General features: G+C 37.1%; 1 protein-coding gene and 1 pseudogene across 2 annotated transcripts in view; both read right to left on the bottom strand.

The window, feature by feature from the left end:
- LOC149077613 (protein Obscurin-like) overlaps positions 1 to 18,476 on the bottom strand; it is a 218,920-nt gene that overhangs the window by 146,902 nt on the left and 53,542 nt on the right. The window contains exon 10 of the mRNA XM_089245168.1: positions 12,283 to 12,569. Coding sequence (XP_089101294.1) covers positions 12,283 to 12,569 — 287 coding nt within the window. The remainder of the gene's footprint in view (positions 1 to 12,282; positions 12,570 to 18,476) is intronic.
- On the bottom strand, positions 5,383 to 6,716 carry LOC149077614 (receptor expression-enhancing protein 5 pseudogene; annotated as a pseudogene). The gene has a single exon (XR_016194176.1). The product of XR_016194176.1 is annotated as a receptor expression-enhancing protein 5 pseudogene (transcript).

The raw sequence follows: 18,476 nt of genomic DNA, 5'->3' as shown, positions 1-18,476 counted from the left end.
TGTACGTATTATGTACGGGAAAAACAGTTAATTGGTTTAATGAACAGAAGGGCTATATATTTTTCCATATTTATCGACTTCTCAACTTCATGTATTTTGGAATTATGCATAATCACCGGAAAATGTGATAAACGTAGTAAAATTTAATAAAAACTTCCTTTATCGAGATGATTAGTGATTATGCATAAACACTGGTTGTATAACTTCTACAGTAATACATATGCATTTTAACGCTAAAATGTATAAGAACCGATCACGCGGCCGAAGCCAAACGCCGCGGCGTATAAATGTGGAAGTCGTATAAACGTAGTTCCACTGTATATCGCACCTCCCCATTAGTGGACAAAATCTTTAGTTCCATGGGTGACCGTTATCGAGAGATTATACTGTATTTCGCTCATTTTTTTAAGGATGCGGTACCGACATAGGAACAGAATCTTCAACCCATCCCTCTCTCTTTCAGCCCGAAATATATTTTTCTCTTTGAATAAAATACATTCTAACTCTCTCTAATCAATAATGATCAATTAATTCATAGTCAATAATTTTAATTTAGTATATATAAAAACTTTTTTCCCCAAATAATTTTCCTTTCATTCATGTTATCGTTTTTATGCCAAATTTTTTTCGGAAAACGGTGAATAACAGAGTTTTGACATATAATGGATTAAGCCTCAGAAAAAATTTCATTTTTATTCAATGAAAAACATTTAATATTCTTCGCCCACGAAATAAACTAGTCTAAAGCTGGCCGAGATACAAAATATTGATTACTTTTACAGTTCCCCCCTCGTTCTCCAACTATAAAATGTTGCTCTGTATGTGTTAGGAGCCTAACAAAAAAAATTCCATTCGTCTGAGTGCAATATAAATTCCGCTGAAATATTTTTTAATCCAGATATCGCAGCCAACAATGCACTTACAAACATGAATTTTTTTTGGGCTTAGGAGAGATAGGACAATACTTTTCTAATGGGAAGTTAGAGGTCAAGGGGATCGCATGAAAAATTTAATTTTGCATCTAGGTACGTATGCTGCGCATAGTGGAAGTAATGGCACGTAAAATGGACACGTCATTTCTTCAGATTTTTATTGATCAGCACGTATTCCCAAGAGACCGTTACGATCTGTCCAGGGAATTTGTTAGTGATAGTAGACACCCATCCATGCCGACCCGAGATTCGAACCCAGACCTGCACAGTCAGAAGCTAGCTCACTAACCACTGGACTGCCAGGCGGCATTCGATACTTTTTGGATACTTTGGATACTTTTTCTAACTAGAAGTATGTTTCTATAACCAACGGTTCACGAGTTATTTGAAGTCGTGAACAAATACCTCTCATTGGCCAGCCAGTTCGTGAAGTGGCTGGTGATCCATGGTCAAAGTCCGAAAAAGAAAATCCGTGATTCAGGGTCATCGAAATTTTGTGTATTTTTTCGTGGTAATTATGTCCACGTAAGCTGTGAGAAACCCATCATATCTCGCAGTCACAATGTAGTAACCATTTCTTCTTCTTCCAAATTTGAAAGAAAAAACTATATTTCTATATTCTTATATAAATCGTTTTTTCGTCTGTCTCAAAATTTTCATTTTTCTTCTCTCGTCACAAGGGGCTTCTCCAATACAGCTACTATATATATATATATATATATATAGCCATGTATCACACGCATACCGGACCGTCTTACACCAGCACATCGAACATTGGCCAGGGATCTCCAGCTATTTTCACGAATTGGCCGGCCAAAGCCCGAATCATTTCTGCAAATTAGACTTTGGCCAAAACTCTCGGCTAATGCGCGAATAGGTCGCACTTCGGGCTGTGGCAGTGATGCATACATTTCTATCTCGTCTAATTTTAATTGCAGCTGCCACCTCTAACACTATGCATGGTATAGAAGCAGTACGAGATACGTATTACAGAGATCATGGAAGAGAGAGAGAGAGAGCGCTAATATATTGCCATACTGTGAGGTTATAGTGTAATCCTAGCCCTAAACCGGTATTACACTATAAAAGTTTGATAAGTGTTCTTTTGTAAAACTTAAAATTGTGGTCAATAAGCGTATCGGTTACGAGAATGTAACCGATAGGCTATTTGGTTTTCTTTTTTCAAGTTTTGTAAACGATCTTTTATCAAATTTTTATAGTGTAAAACAGACCTTAGACAAAGATTAATGAGGAAAGGGAAATTAATGAGAAAGAACATTATTTTCGCTCTCACAAAGGGTTTATGCATTTTCAAAAACACCACATTACCATCATAGTGATCTTAATTCTGTGTGTGTGATTCCGACACTTATAATCGAAACTGTCCATCAGTCAATTCAGTAATCTCTAAATGACCATGAATTAATTACATTCGATCGACGATTTAAAACGGTGTTTCATGGACCGAGATGGATTGGGCAGGTAGCACAAAATCTGTATTAATACGTCATTTGTTTTCAATGTCGATATTGAATACCATTGGCACAAAATCAGAATTTTGTTTTTAATTTAACTCTTTTGTTTAGTTTTTTTTTTCATTATCTGTCTATACTTGGGACAGCGGCCTTACTTGGGACGATTTGGGAACTCTTAAACTTAGTTGGACTTCTTCCAACTTAATAAGTTGGTAGCCCTGAGCTGATTTAAAGCAGGTCATCACGTTTGTTTATTATGTTAAAATTTCGTGATTGTTTCAGTAGTGTAGAACGTATTTCGGCTGAGGAAAAGGCTTTTTTATGTGTTTTCGGGGCGAAAACCGGTAAGATTTTTTTAGTGAACTCTCCATGGCTTTCACCACATTTACGTTTAGACATGGGGGGGGGGGGGGTTCTCTGATTTTGGGCACTGTTAGGCAATGTCTCCCCTATAGAATGCCGGTTCAATCCATTTCTTTATCTCCATTATTGTCAAGTACAGCCAGGATTGAATTTCACTCAGAATTAAACATGAAACAACAGACAAAAAATTTACTGTCCCAAGTTAGGGTACCCGTGTCTAACTTGGGAAAACGCCAGGCTATTCTTTTAGGTACTAAATGTGCATCCAAAATTTTCCAACTTTCATTACAATGAACGGAGACAACCCTCCAGAATGTAGGTATTTTTTCTTAAATTTTAGCGTTTTACTGAGGGGTATTTTATCAGTGCAAAGTTCAAAATTGTCCCAAGTAGAGACATTGACTGCTTTGAAGCACCAGGATAGATAATTTGCTATGTACTAACCAATTATTTGGAAGAAATATTTTTTAACATTTCTCGTCCTTAATTATATAGAGCTAAAATCACCTACTAAACACTAAATAGCTCACATAATAATTATTCATTATTATCATTATAGTTTTAATTATTTTCTTTTTTTTCTTATTTTATTTTTCATAAATTTGTAGATGAAGGTTTAAAAAAGAATTTAGATGACCTCGATAATTTTTAAAACTCTACTAATTTATAAGAAATATTTAGAGAGTTTTGTATAGTTTGTGTGTTCGCAGTAGTGTTTTTAATTATTTCAATTATTTTAGTGTTTATCAAATTATATCCATTATTTTCAAGAACTATTCTCGATTATGAAGATTTATGTGCGATATTTACTCTATCATCATTTTGAGTGATTATAAATAGTTTTTACACTTTTTTCATTGGCATTGTACATGAACGGTCTATGCACCTGCCCATGTACATAACTTTTTTCAGTCTCCAGTGAAGGAAGACAATGTGTTATTTTTTAGATTATAAATGGTTAGGTTGCCCGGAACATCCGAGTCCCCCTCGGATAAATGTTCTCACATCACCTAGTGTAATGGAGAATGGGTGTCTCTCGGTTACTATCACTGTCATAGTAGTTTTAGCCACGTAATACTCTACTTACGAATACAAGTGATATTCACTGCAATTGAAAACAATCAATAATTTTTTTGAAAGCGTGACACAAATATCACAAATAGCAAAAACAATAGCATAAAAATATGTTCATATAAAAAAAACATTTAATGATTGATTTTCAACTTTTAAAATTGATTGATTTTCAACTTTTAAAATTGATTGATTTTAAACTTTTAAAATTGATTGATTTTAAACTTTTAAAATTGATTGATTTTAAACTTTTAAAATTGATTGATTTTAAACTTTTAAAATTGATTGATTTTAAACTTTTAAAATTGATTGATTTTAAACTTTTAAAATGCTGCTAATGAAATAATTAGTTCAATTCTATTTTTGATAAAGTAAATTACTAAAAACAAAACAATTAAGACTATTTTTAGAACATCAACATGCATGTGGAAACTATAAAAACTAAGGAAATATCAAATAAACGGAAAATAAAAGAAAAATGACCGAGTTCAGTTACCCACTTCCATGGGAATTTACGAGCGTCCGGCATCAGGTACCGTAAACAGGCTTTGGGTTCTTCTATAATGCAAATTGTTGCAAACCAGCGTCTCTCAACCTATGGTCCGCAGGCAGACTTGATAAAGTTATTCACCCGTTGTGAATGATATTAGTAATATATCCATATGAGTTCAAATAAAATTATATCTTCATACTTAGGTTCACCATGCCGTATCAAGAAGAATGCGATCCTTAATACGGGATATCACTAAATTTTGCCGAAAGTTACAATTTATTGCTTTGAACGAATTTTCTAATTACTAAAATTGCTTAAGGGTGTGGAAATAAAGGACTGCTACAAATCGCAGTAAAAAAAAAATGTATTTCACGAGAAAAATGTTCAAATGAGCTGATGACCATATTTCATTGAGAAAAATAAAACTGGATAAATTGATATCTTCAATAGTAACTTTTAAAATACGGGCATCACCAGTTGTCATCAAAAACATTATAAAAAGATGCACACAGTCGCCAATAGTAATTAAAATTCCAAAAAATTGCGGACGAAACCTGAAAAATACGTGGGACCGATGAATATTTATAACTTACGCCATCATTATCATAATTTAATTTACATTATGAAAACGCTGTGTATTCACGACTTTAGTAAATATTACAAATGAGTATAGTTGAAAAAATGGGACAAATGCATAAAAAAATCGGAACAACGAAAATCATAGGAATGTCCCGTTAATACTAGACACAAGTGGTCCGTCAAACAGTTTCAGACATTTTACCGATCCTGTTTTCAGAAAGGTTGAGAAAAATACTGTTATAAACAAACCGTAAAACATTATTTAAGTATTTAAGTACACATTCTCTGACTACGGAATCGAAACCAATATCGACGTGTCATTGAAACATAGTGATATTTGCCGTGATGATTGAGAGAAGCAATAGATACTAAAATATTTTACACTTAAAATCGATCACAGTGTCTAAATCGGAAAAATTAGGTTATATTTTTGCCATAAAAATTAATTTGGATAAAAATCTAAGAAAAATAATCTTTCTAAAACAGTATACATAATTTTAATTGACATTTTCTCTCCATATATATGCACTGCATTGTAATATTTTTATATCTCGTTATATATTTGCACCATTATCTCCATTTTGAAAATTTTGTTCCACGGCGTACTATTTAGATTAGATTGACGTCAATCCAATAAAAGAACAATAGATCACACTGAATAAAATTATCGTGAAACATTTAAGAAAAAACAAACAACATAGTCACTGTGTGTGTGTGTGTGCTGCAACATAACGTCACTCTGATAAACTAGTCCACTATAAAGTCCGGCATTATTATTATTTTTTTCCGTACGGTTATGGAGGTCATCGGGTGAAATATTCGAGAATTTGCGGCAAAAAATTCGTTTTCGGAGACTTCGGAACGCGATGGTCGAATTCTTTCACTTTGACGCGGAAAAGAAAAGATTATTATTAGATACTGGTGACAACAACTCGCAGTGATGACTGCAATTGACACTAACGTCACTTTAGGTCTTTCTTGTCATCCGTTCTCTGGTGGTTTTTCGTAGACATCAATGGAAAGTTTTTTCAGAGAAAAAGGGAATCTCAGGAAAAGAAATATGGGAGAGAGTTTATGATTCCTTGTCGTGGTTTTCAGAAACACCATCCGGGGTATTTTCCGTCTTATTATCCAGATGCGACAGGAACACAGGTCGGACGAAGCTGTAGTAGAGGATCTTGGAACCGTTGAGGCGGCAAGGCAGGAAGCACCAGATCAAGAAGATGCTCTTCAGAAGCCAGTAGAACGGGATGACACTGATGATAATTTCAGAAAAGAACTCACACAGGCTCAGGGCGGCGAACACGACCCAATACGTCAACCAGATGGTATCATCCTCTTTCTGCCTGCTCTCGATGGCGATGATGGAACAATATGCCGGGTATGCGAATCCGATGGCGTTGCATATCAACTGGGCACCGTATCCAATAATCACCAGCGCTGTGAGTAGGGAACCACCACCGAGCACAATTTTCCGCCTCTCTATCCCGGAGAATTCTTCGGCCTTTTTCAAGTACTCGTTGAACTTATTGTCCTCCTCCAGCTGCTTGTCCAGTCTCAGCAACATGGTATTGAGTGACATCATTTTGATGTTTGACAGAAATGCCATATACTAGTAAATCCGAGAAAGAGAGTACCGATCGATATTAGTCAACACAAGTGGACGTCCTTCACTATACCCAAAGGCAGGATCCACTTGCTGGAGAGATCCTGGATCAGAACAGAAGTTCTAGGTGGAGGGGGGTCGACTAGTTTTTTCGAGAGAGCATGCGCGAGTGGAGAGAATTCACGAGATCAAATTAGATGTTTCTTGTAGCTGCCTCCTAGGTTCCCAAGTTATATTTAGTATTTGAAGGTCTTGGTAGCCGTGGGTTCTGCCAAGAGATTTGAATTGTTTCAGAACCTCGTTTTCGACCAGCTTCGAGAAAATAGAATATAAAAAAGCCCCCAGTCTCCAAGACGATTCCATGTGTTAGTTTCAGCTATTCCCCGCTCTGAGATGCGTATAAATAGTATATCACATTGTCTAGTTTTAAGAGTAAGTAGAAAAAAGTACATTAGAGAGCAACACTTGTGTGGTTCATTCTCCACTTCTCTCCTCCGTTCACCTGCCGTCCCTCCATCTTAATTCCAACTAGAATCGTCGGTCTCCCGTCCCAGAACCAGAGACACATGCAAAGAGACGTAGAGAGAGAGACAGAGAGAGAGAAAGAAAGAAAGAGATGAGACACTGTGTGGATCTTTTGGTTTTATGCTTGATACAATTGTTTCGTAGGTCATCCAGTCTTCTACGCTTATTTTTATTACAGAGAGTCTAACGAAGATCAAAATCGATCTAATAAGGCTCTAGTTCATTGAAAAAGAGAACAAACAGTGATCCAGCTCAAGGTCATTCACTTAAAGAAATTTGACACCAGTGCAGATTCGTCACCAGATCTAAGAGTGTATGGCCCCGATGTCATCAGTAATGGCAAGGTTCGTAACCGACTGATGTTTGAGAAAGGCTGTGAGAACATGTGAATCCTTTAGTACGCTCATTGGTTATAACAGACAACTGGCCCAGTTTACGAACCTTCCACGGCATTTGGACCTAGTTAAGGCCTACAAACGGTACAAATATTCAATAATTTCATTTCTGAAATATGTATGGCAGCACTGAAAAATCAGACACAACACTAGATACGCACTTGGACTATTAGTACACACGCTTACACTTCCGACACAACTCACTTGATAGTGAATTGTCCATGGCGATAGACCCAAGTTGTGCTCGGTTTGAAAGAAAGTAAGTATTTGGACGCGATACCGTTGCCCACCCTATATCATCAGGGTAGGTCAGTGCCAAGGTAGAACTTGCACTGTATGGGCAGGATAGGTACAACCTGGGCAGACCCAGGACTTATAAATCCACGATCAGCGGACGTATTCGTAAAAACAGTGAGACCTCGCCCAGTGTACTTACAAGCAGCACTATCCGCATTATGCAAGGAATGACGATAAACACTGCGCATATATGAAGTTACTAACGCGCTCTTCATAAATGTATTTTCAAACGGCTCCTTATTTTAAAACTAGTCGCTAAAAATTATAGTAATTCAGTCACAGGAGCCAAATTACCTTTAAAGACATACATCGATCGTTATCAACGATCTCTGTATTTAAAAATTAAGGGTACTGTCATCATGTTGTTAATACTACTACTTCAACTCTGGCCATATCGCTATATTGCAATTTACTGCCATTAATGAGATGGGTTGGAAGTGAAGTCGTTGTCTACCAGTGGTCGAATTCGTTAGGGGGGGGGGGGAAATATCTCATTTATATCCTCCCTCGGGTTCGAACACGGCACCGTGACAACAATCTTCATGGTGGTAGACGAGCATCTTACCACCACGTTACTCGGGCGGAAACATTGATCTCCAGCCTGATGTGCTAACCACTGAACCAAACAAACTTTGTTGTTAATATTCTTTACTCAGCAGAACACTACGCCTAAAACATTCACAAGCAATATAAATAACGTTCTTATAACACTTTGCAATTGGTTCATTGCTTACGATCTCCAAATCAATATTTCCAAAAGTAAATTTATCAACTTTATACTTACACGTATATTGCCTATGGCATAATTTTTCACAAGCCAGTTTTTTCTAAGTATAATTCTTGTAATTATCAACGTCTAGAGCAAATATCCTCCGCAAAATACCTTGGCATTTATATTGACCAAAATTTAAAATGACTCTCTCACTGTAATCATTTGAAATCAAAACTTCCTTTCATTCGATATAAATTCTACAACACGAACCAATCTTTTCCATTAACATATTATTATTCAATGCTCCACTCGCACTTACTTTATAGTCTGCCGCTCTGAGGAAGTGATTATGTAACCAATATGGCTCCCATCATTTCTTCACAATTATTTAGTTACTCGAATTTTGGCAAACAACTACACAACTCCCTGTAAACATATACTCGCTGCTTCTAGTTAGTAATTTCCATTCTCAAAAAGCATTGCAGCTTCTCATTCCTAAATTTTATAATAGCCTTACAAATCTGATAGTCTTTTACATTTCCGATTAACGAAAAAATTCCCAAACAACATTTACTACAAATTTATAATATTGAAAGTACTTTTCATTTCACATCCTCAGACTGTAAATCTCTCTTTTGTTACTGACTGCATATTACCCCACTTCGTCAAATTCTCCAAAAATATCTTTGCTATTAACTTTTTTTAACGTTCTTGTGCCAAATGAAAATTAATAGATAATCTCATGTTGATAATTTTTTTTTCTCATAAATACCAAACCACCCTCTCTCAGCATTATATCATTATATTCCTCCCCTGAAACACCGACGTCACTTCATTCAGCCATTTTTCCGAATCTGTTGCATTAACAGGGGAATTATCCATAATTCCAATTAACAATTTCATTTAATTTATATTGACCCACTGAAAAGACTTTCAGTCCACTGGGGTCGCAGAGTGTCTGTGTAACCGTGATGCCATTTTTTGTGGGTTTTTTTCTTCTCGTGTGTATTTTTCTCAGTTGTTTTGATTGTATGTTTCACATGTTGTGTTCAGAGCAATAATGAAAGAAAAGATTTTGCTATAGTTAATTGAATTCAGTGGTACAATAGCAGAACGTCGGGGGGATTGAGCTTCTATTTAGGCTTTTCGAGGCTCAAGATGCTCTCAGAAACATTCTTTTTTAAGTAAATATCAGGGTGTCCCCCCCCCCCTGATGAGACCCGATTCTTTTCGATTAATTTAAGTTCTTGAATTTTTTAATTTTCACGTAATGCTTTCAATTTTCATATAATGCTTTCAAATTCCAGTTTTTCTCATCATCAACTTTGTTTTCAATTTTTCATGTATAGACAATGAATTTTTACACTGTTTATACACTACACTGTATATTGAAGCTTCCTATGGCGCTAGTATTGATGAGTTTCAATGAAAGTTAATTTATTTTGCAAAATAATGTACATTTTCTGTCTCTCTCTCTCTCTCTCTCTCTATATATATATATATATATATATATGTCAATTTGCGAGCTATTAGCAGAATGTTGCCGCCGTCCATTGCACGAACCATTCAGCATATACATACGATCCGAGGGGGAGGGAGGGGGAATTATATCTCCCTTCATAGCTTAGTTGCTAAAGCACTCGCCAGGAAAACGTGAGACCAGGATTCGAGTCCCCGAGAGGGCGGAGATGAATTTTCCTTCCCTTGAAACACCGATATCTCTTCATTCAGCGTTTTCCGAATCTGTAATAATATATTTATCTCTCTCTCTGATTTATTACGCGTACAATTCACTATAACAACCAGGCTACTTTAAAATTTCGTCAGAGCAGGGAAATGCCCGAAATGGACAAAAATCTGTCGGGCAACAATGGTTTTTGGGCCTCAACAATCACTTTCGGAACGTTTACTTTGATTACCGTGGTTCCCTAGCAATGCGTTCCAGACGTGTATATGCCTTTATAATGGTTTGTAACTTCTTTAATGCTGCCAGCATGATAGTTTATGCTTATGGTCTGCCACTTTTCAATCCTCCCAGTAATGAGGCTTTTTGAATAGACGTCAGAATCAACATCAGCATCACTTTGAGGGTCAGGCAAAGGATGATCCCATAGAAATCAGTGTTATAATTGCCGATTTTACTGTAGAAATGCGGAAATTTAGTGGGGTTTTACGCCACATCAATAATTTCAAAAATTGTATTGAATTCTAGATTTTTGAAATATATTGAGTTCGCTTAGAGATATAAGAAGCCCACAAAATTAAATACAAAGTAATTAGCCAGACCTACTTTTGAGTTGGATATCCATGCAATAACATTGATTTCAACTTTTTATTTATGTCTTCTCAAGCATGAAAATTAATGTCTTTTGATATTCAACTGCATAAATTCATGTAGTTTAGGGTGTTTTAAAATTAATTATCGGCCCGTAAAGTATATCGAAGAAATTCCACAGCTTTAATTAAGCATTTTTGGAAGCAGAAACGGATAACGGATGGATAACTTTTAAGTTCAAGGAGTGGGGGAATCAAAATACATAGCGTCCCTTAAAAAAAAGGGGAAAAATTATTTCTACGTTTCTTTTTAAATCTGGATTTGTTTCTTTCATTAGTCGCCATATTGGTTAACTTTAGACACGGTTTACATGTCCCTGAAAGAAAGAGGGATATATCACGTGATCCAAAAAGCCCCATTGAAGAAAACCTGGGCAGCGCTGGTTATTATAGCTAGCTTTATATATGTTCCCTTGGGGAATTATTCTTGACGTGGCTTATTTACCCCAAACTACGATAGTCTTTTTTTTCTTTTTTTTTTGTAATATTGTAAAATAAATTCCGTATTTGTAACATAAGTATGGTCTAGTTTCACACACAAAGGAAGGAATATTCAAAAGGCTTCAATATTGGAATCCTTTTTTTACGGTCACTCTTGTTTTACGTGGACGATTTTTTTTTTTCCCACAAAAGAAGGTTGCTATTAGAACTGTATTTCTAACATCGCTTGTGTGGGGATATATAATGTTCATCCATGGCTAAAGAAATAAAGTGCGCACACAGGGCATTACTCGTATAAAGCTTCAAGAGTAGAAATTTTTCTACAGATGAACACTATGTTCTGATAGGATGCGGGAAAAAGAAATGAAGCCAAACTTAGTAGCTATTGTTGCTACTATAAGCTTGATGAGGTTTTCAAGCTCTTTAAGATTCCAGCATAGAATAAGTAAAAGTTTTGGTACCCTTTCCTAGTCCACATTGCCACAGAACGTTCGAAGTAGAACAAAAACACTTGTGAATCTTTTTTTTTTTTTCAAAACTCGTCAACTCGATTTTGTTCTTTGCGAATTTGGAATCTGCATCAATGTTTTGCATTCCTTCAAACATTTAGCTCTTGGAAATACTCCTTTTCATCTACCAGGACATATTGCTTGTTTTAGTTATCTATGTTTAAACGGGTAGTACTAAATGATTCACAACGCGTCATTCACGTGCAAAGTAGCACAGCCCTGCCCGTATCAGAGATTTGGCGTGTTACCGGGTATATCTTATACTTGACATGGATCAACTTGCAGGGATTCCATACCTTCTCACTCTGAATTTCAAAAAAAATTTAGAGTTCTTACTAGTTGGCAAGTGAATAATTAACCGTTGCAAATCGGTACCGGTCTGACTAGCCTAACAATGGCTGAACTATGTAATGTATCGAACGTGAAAGAAATCTTTCGCAGAATTTTGGAAGTCCTAAAATGTTCTTCTCTTGCGTTGAATCAATTAAAGAGTCAGTACAAACGCAATATTGTCATCAATGTGTTACAAGAATGTATCAACAGGAAATACCTTTCCTCCCTCGGTGATCGACCCTTCTATTTCAGCAGCCAACATATTAGAGGACGATTTCACTGAGCTCGAAGAGATGCTCGATTCATCGGCCTCGTAGGCACTGATTTTCGAACGCTTGGCCGAATACGAGACGGATTCATCTTCTTGCGACAATTGCCTCGATGTCCGAGACGATTTGAAAGTTGATCCCACAGCAACTGTAGTACCCTCGACCTGAGTACGAGAGTATCCAGCTGATGATACGAGCGTAGATGATGCAGCTTGTGTCACGTTTTCCACGCCGTCTGAATCATTAATGAAAGAGAAAAAAAGCATTAAATGATTATATGAGATAAATAATATCGGTATTAAAGTTCAATATTTATGTACGTACATGAAATTGATTTTCGTCTGCGTGTGCATGTTTTCAATACAAATCTACAATTGAATCGTCAGGTTTAAGAACGGAATGAAGCCCAAAAATGGCAAATTTACTTTTTTGTGCACCGTAAAATAGCCCCTTCCCCCCACGGACTCCTGGTGTAATCTGATTATTTTGATATTTTCCTGCCCTCGCGCATGCTTCTTGAAATTGTATCTGAAGAACCGTTACCCGTTTACATGGGAAATGAAAAAAGCGCGTTTATTCGGTTTTCAAGGATTTTCACCAAAACGCGGTTACAGGGACCGGCACTCCAACCCCCGCTTTACTGATGTCGTCAGATGTCCACCGCGCAAAATATTATAGGTTACACTCTCCAAGTATCTCTAACAAAGAAGGGGCAATTTCTACTTTCAATTTATTTTCCCCACAAGAGAAAAAAGTTGTCATGAACGGGGTGCAAAAACCCTCGAATGCTACTACAATATTGCAGATGTAAACGGGGTTTGAATGTACATGACTGGGGGGGGGGGTCTTTTAGATCCAACTGCAGTGCCTCCGATTTTTTATTGTTTTATTTTTACTTATTTGTTTTGTACAGTCTCGCACTTTTGTGTACACATTTATACTAATTCATGATGTTACTTCAAATCTCGTATTTGAATGCATATTATCCAGTTCTATAGATATCCCTGAAATGGGGGGCACTCGAAATCATTGTATAATCCGATTCCTCTTCATTATATGTCTGACCTCGCGCAGGTTTTTTTGTAATTGTATATGAATGCATCTACATGACCAGGGGGTCCTTTAGGTCCAATGATAGGGACCCTTTTGACCCTTGAAGACCAGCTACACCCCGCTTCCCATCTCAGAGAGATATCTAAGCGTCCTTTGATTTCCAAAATGTTCCCAACCCCGAAGGTTGGGTGTATCCGGAAAGTTTGTTATAAACAACAAAACATTGTCACCTCAGACGAAGGCAACAAAAAATAAAAAATATATATATAAAGCAATCGTCAATCTGAAATCATATAACAGATAATTAAAGTCGAAACAACAAACGCCAATGGGCAATCAAAATTATAAACAAGATTATAAGATGATGACATGTAGATGATGCATCCCGAGTCTTGGCGATGCTCGGCTCTACCGAAATCTCGCCAAGAATGTTATAGTCTCGGGGAATTCTTAGTGGGAACTGAAACGTGACCGAATTCGAGGAAAAAGTCCAAACTCTTCATGGCAACAGAAACTGATTCACAAAAATTTTTATTGGTCGAATGTGCTTTTCTTCAAAAAATTCTGCAAAGAAAAAAAAAATCCAAAGCGTAAACTGAGTTCAAAATTCTAAATTTATGAATCGAATGAATTCGAACATTACAATGAAGATCCCATTACATCCATTACATCCCATAAAGAATCTAACGATCGTCAATTAATCGAATGATTGTCAATAATGGATATAAAATTTCATATTATAAATGAAGATAAAAGGAAAAAAACCAGTCCCTATATAGTTAGGCAAGAAATTAGCAGACATAGAACCTTGAAATTAGTGGTAATTGAATGAAAACCCTGCCAATTATACAAGTTATTTTTTTCGATTTCTGAAAAACTTGAGATTTTTGGATTTATTCCTTTCTTATAAACATGATGATTCAATTATGGATTGATCTTTTCCAAATATCGTGTCAAACAGGTTCGGAAGTGTTTGACACGAAGAAGAAGTTTCGAAAGTTTTTTAGTCACGTTAGCCGTTTGTTGGTCGTTTGGCCGGCTGCGTTCATCCTCCGTTATTTGTGAAAGGGCCACATTCTCTGTTCAGCTGACTGCTGCGCAACCACAGAAAAAAGACGGGACTGTATATTTCCGTACGACCGGAATGGTGTGTGAAAGCGGGCCAAGTCAAAGGGAGGAGGGGGGGGGGGTGTTTTCAAACTGTGAGTGTAGTGTAATGATTGAATATATGCGTGTAGTAGGTCTGTTGCTCTCTGTGGATAGACGTTTTTTAAATGGGAGATCAGCTCGCATTCACGACTGAATGTTGCAAACCACAGAAAACAAACTTGAGCTGACCACCACTGTGCCGCTAGTGTTCTAACTCAAGTCCTCGCGATGCGAGTTCGATAGTATGATCGCACAGCGACAAGTAAATGGTGTGGAAGTGATACCAACACATGATTGAAAGTTGTCTCTCATAGGTATACTCTGATTGAGTATACCTATTACTCAATATATAATTCTACATAATGGAAGGTCTATAAAGTGAAAATGACGATCAAACAGTTGGTACCAAATGCAGTTTCCTGGATTCAAACAAGACATTTCTTGCCACATGTCTGACAGTGTGTATGTAATATACAGGGTGTTCTCGAAGTGTTAGCTCGGCCTCTATCTCATCAACCGTCCGTCGTAGGGAACGATTCCAGTTTAGAAAATGCTCAAAAAGCGTTCTAAAATTTCACTGCACCAATTTTGAGAGTGGAAATACAGTGCGTTACGAAATGTAAAAATCTACATTTTCATACGATCCCCTTGTTCTCTAACTTCCATTTAGAAAATCGTTGCCCTGTCTCCACTGAACCCCCCCCCCCTCCCAAAAAAAGTAATCATATTTTCTACTGCAACATCCACTGACATTAGAATTCAAAAACAAGAGAAAAGTTGGGAAAGAACAGAAAAAAAACTAACGGACACGCACAACGCTCCTTTCCATCATTTTTATGCTGTTTCTCAACTTTTCTCTGTTTCTTTTGAATTCGAATATCTCTGATTCTGAAGCTTGATTTTCACACTGAGATACTGCGCTGATCATGGCATAGAGATCACACCCTCTCGATAAACTGAAAAATGGATTAGAATTTCACTCACAGATGGCGCTATATCTCAAAAACTTGTCATAGTCATAAAATACGATACATGCTTGTTTTGATGCGCGTCACATGAAAGTGGAAAACATTTCAATTTCAGCAACCACTAGCAGCTCAGTCTACATTTAAACGATATTCAGTTTCACCCACCGTATCTGCTAACATTGATTGAGGAATAGTCTTGATTCTTGTCTTCAGTTTTTACCGGGGTGGTCGTAATATGGGTCCACTTTGCAGCAGGTCTACAAAGGTAGAGATATTCAACCAACACACTTCACTCAGAATTTTTAATATAGATGGCAGGACTGAAAATTCACACACAAAATTATATAAACACTCACACTTACGGCCCATCTGAATTGATAGTAAATTGCACATGGCGATACATCTCCCCCCAACCAGATCACGGCCGCCACTCTGTCTCAATGAAGAGATTTTAGCACGGTAGTCAAAGAAGACCTGAACTATGCTGGAAGCTGTGCATATATGTGAATATGCATATATTGTGAACCTACTGTGTGAAGTCTGTCTCTTTATAATGCTTGTTATGTGTAGTGTGCTGCCATCTACCATCAGTTTTTCTAACTGTGAGGGAAGAAGTCGTATGATTGAGTAATTGCATCGTTGTAGGCCTGTTGCTCTCTGTGGGAAAACATTTCAACGGAGAGATCGGCTTGCATTCGCGCACTCTAGAAGTTGAGAACCATAGAAAACAAAGTTCAGCCTACCACCACTGTGGAAATGGTAGGCTTCGAACACTCACGAAGGGAATCCATCTCCATGGCCAATAGACTGAGGTTGTGCTCAAGAAAGGAGGAAAACTGCATCTGCCATGGAATTCTCGACACTATTTATATTGCTTCGGATGTCGAGTTTTTTTAAGATACACCGCCATCTCTGAGTGAAATTTTGAACTAATTTTTTGATCAAAAAAACTACTCCATGACAAGTGATACAGTATTTTAGTGCAAACTGCACTTAATGTCGATTGGTTGATTTTTAACAATTAAATTTTAAAACGTGTCATGGACTTTAGGTCCAGCCTGTATACATACTAGTGGCGATTGAATTGTGTCGAGGAATGAATGGACCCAGACAATATAATAATACAGGGTGTCCCACAATTGACTTGCCTACTTGAAATATGAATACATATACAAATGTAAGCGATAAAAATGTACCAGTCACTGCATTGTGCTTGGAAGAAGCCAAGATTTTCACTAAACTGAATTTCTGAAACATCGCCAACAAATAGCGGTGTGTGGGCAAATTAAAATACGGTATTTTCAAAATGTCCACCAGTTGCAGAAATTCATCAAGCATCTCATCTGGGCTGACCTGAATCGAATTCAGACAGAATTTTGAAATTTTGAAGTTACAAAGTTCGCCAACAGATGACGCAAAATAATTTCGAAATTCCGCCTGCATTTCAATTCATGCTGTTCTATGGCGGAGACGTTTACATAGGTTTCTGCGAATTTTGTTATGAGGCAGTTGCTGCTAATGATTTGTTCATTTTTAAAATGCGGTACCGCATTTCAGCTCTTATGACTACAATGCCACCTGTTGCCGAACTTTGTAACTATAGTAGATTATAATCCGGACCGGATCCAGCACAAAGGGGCCGTTCAAGTATTACGTCAGCAATTTTTTCAGCCATTATTGAACTCCCACTCTTATCAGCAAAAGTCAGCAAAACTCTGACCCCTCACCCCCGTCAGCAAAATTTCGTCATCCATATAATGATAAATCCTTTGTCCATGGACCAAATGTGGCCCGGAGGTTATCTTATGTGGCCTGCCGCCCAAACCTAATTTTGTAAAAATGAACTAAGCGGCACATATACAGATTGCTTAGGTAACAAATGGCACAATTCCAGTGAATTAAGAAGGAAAAGCGAGAAAAAGAAAAAAGTAAAAGAAAAGGGAGAAAAAAATGCAAATCAAAGGAAAACAGTATAATAGTTAAGTTGATAAGAGAGTATGTACGAAGTAGATTTCTCTTCCAGCCTCAGCCTGTTCTCTTTCCCTCTTATGCGTATATAGTAGAATACATCACGTGTGGCGAAAAAATCAGTAATAGAATTATAGAAATGAACAGAAGTAAAAAGTGAAATTCTTTTTCATAGGGTTACAACAAAAGTTCGCGATGATGAAAAGAGAGGAAAGAAAATAGAGAGAACTTGTTTGAATTCATTCAACTGGCGTTTGGACTCGTTCCATGGGAAAATGTGACTTTTTTTTTTTCATTGAGACACTAAATGCTCCCTTCGGAGAACCCCCGTATGACGAATCATATTACTGAGAAAGTTTTTCGTACGAGCAACTGTGAATTCAGGTCTGCTGAAAGTAACTGACCGAGAACTAAAGAAAGGGGGGTTTTGTTCTCACACACATCTGTTTCCACTAAAGGTGGACCATTGCAAAAGTAACTTCATGCGTATATGGATCATAGCGGCTACTAGGGCCGTAACAAGGCAGGTGAAACAGGTAAACTCGCACAGGGCCCATTTGGTAGGGGGGCGTATAATGGGCCCAAAAATTTGCCAGAAGGGGGCCTAAATTCAAATTCTTGCACAGGAGTGGCTAACTAAGGCCCTGACGGCTACTATTGCCCAAATAGGGCATCGTGAACCGATAACGGAAAACAATTCTGTGGTGTTTGGTCAGAACACGATAACTCCAAAATCCCATTTTTGAGATATAAGACTTTTTGCTCGTCATTTAAAAATTAAAAATAAAGCATACACATAGAAATAAACATGAAAATATCATACATGAGCATGTTGTTTATCCGTACGAACGTATTTGTGCATTTATCTCACTTCTAATTAGTTATAATTCGCAATTTTCTGACCTCCTATATAGTCTTCAGGTTAATAACGCTAATTTGTTGGGAAAAAGTCTGATTCAACCTCAGCGTCCGAATGCGCTATATAATAATAATAAAAAGAAGAA

Source organism: Pholcus phalangioides, unplaced genomic scaffold, assembly GCF_987345545.1.
Source record: "Pholcus phalangioides strain wild (caught in Gottingen) unplaced genomic scaffold, Ppha-v1.0 ptg000015l_1, whole genome shotgun sequence".
Classification (NCBI taxonomy): domain Eukaryota; kingdom Metazoa; phylum Arthropoda; class Arachnida; order Araneae; family Pholcidae; genus Pholcus; species Pholcus phalangioides.
The sequence above is the reverse complement of the archived record's forward strand: the minus strand, read 5'-3'. Positions and strand labels throughout refer to the sequence as shown.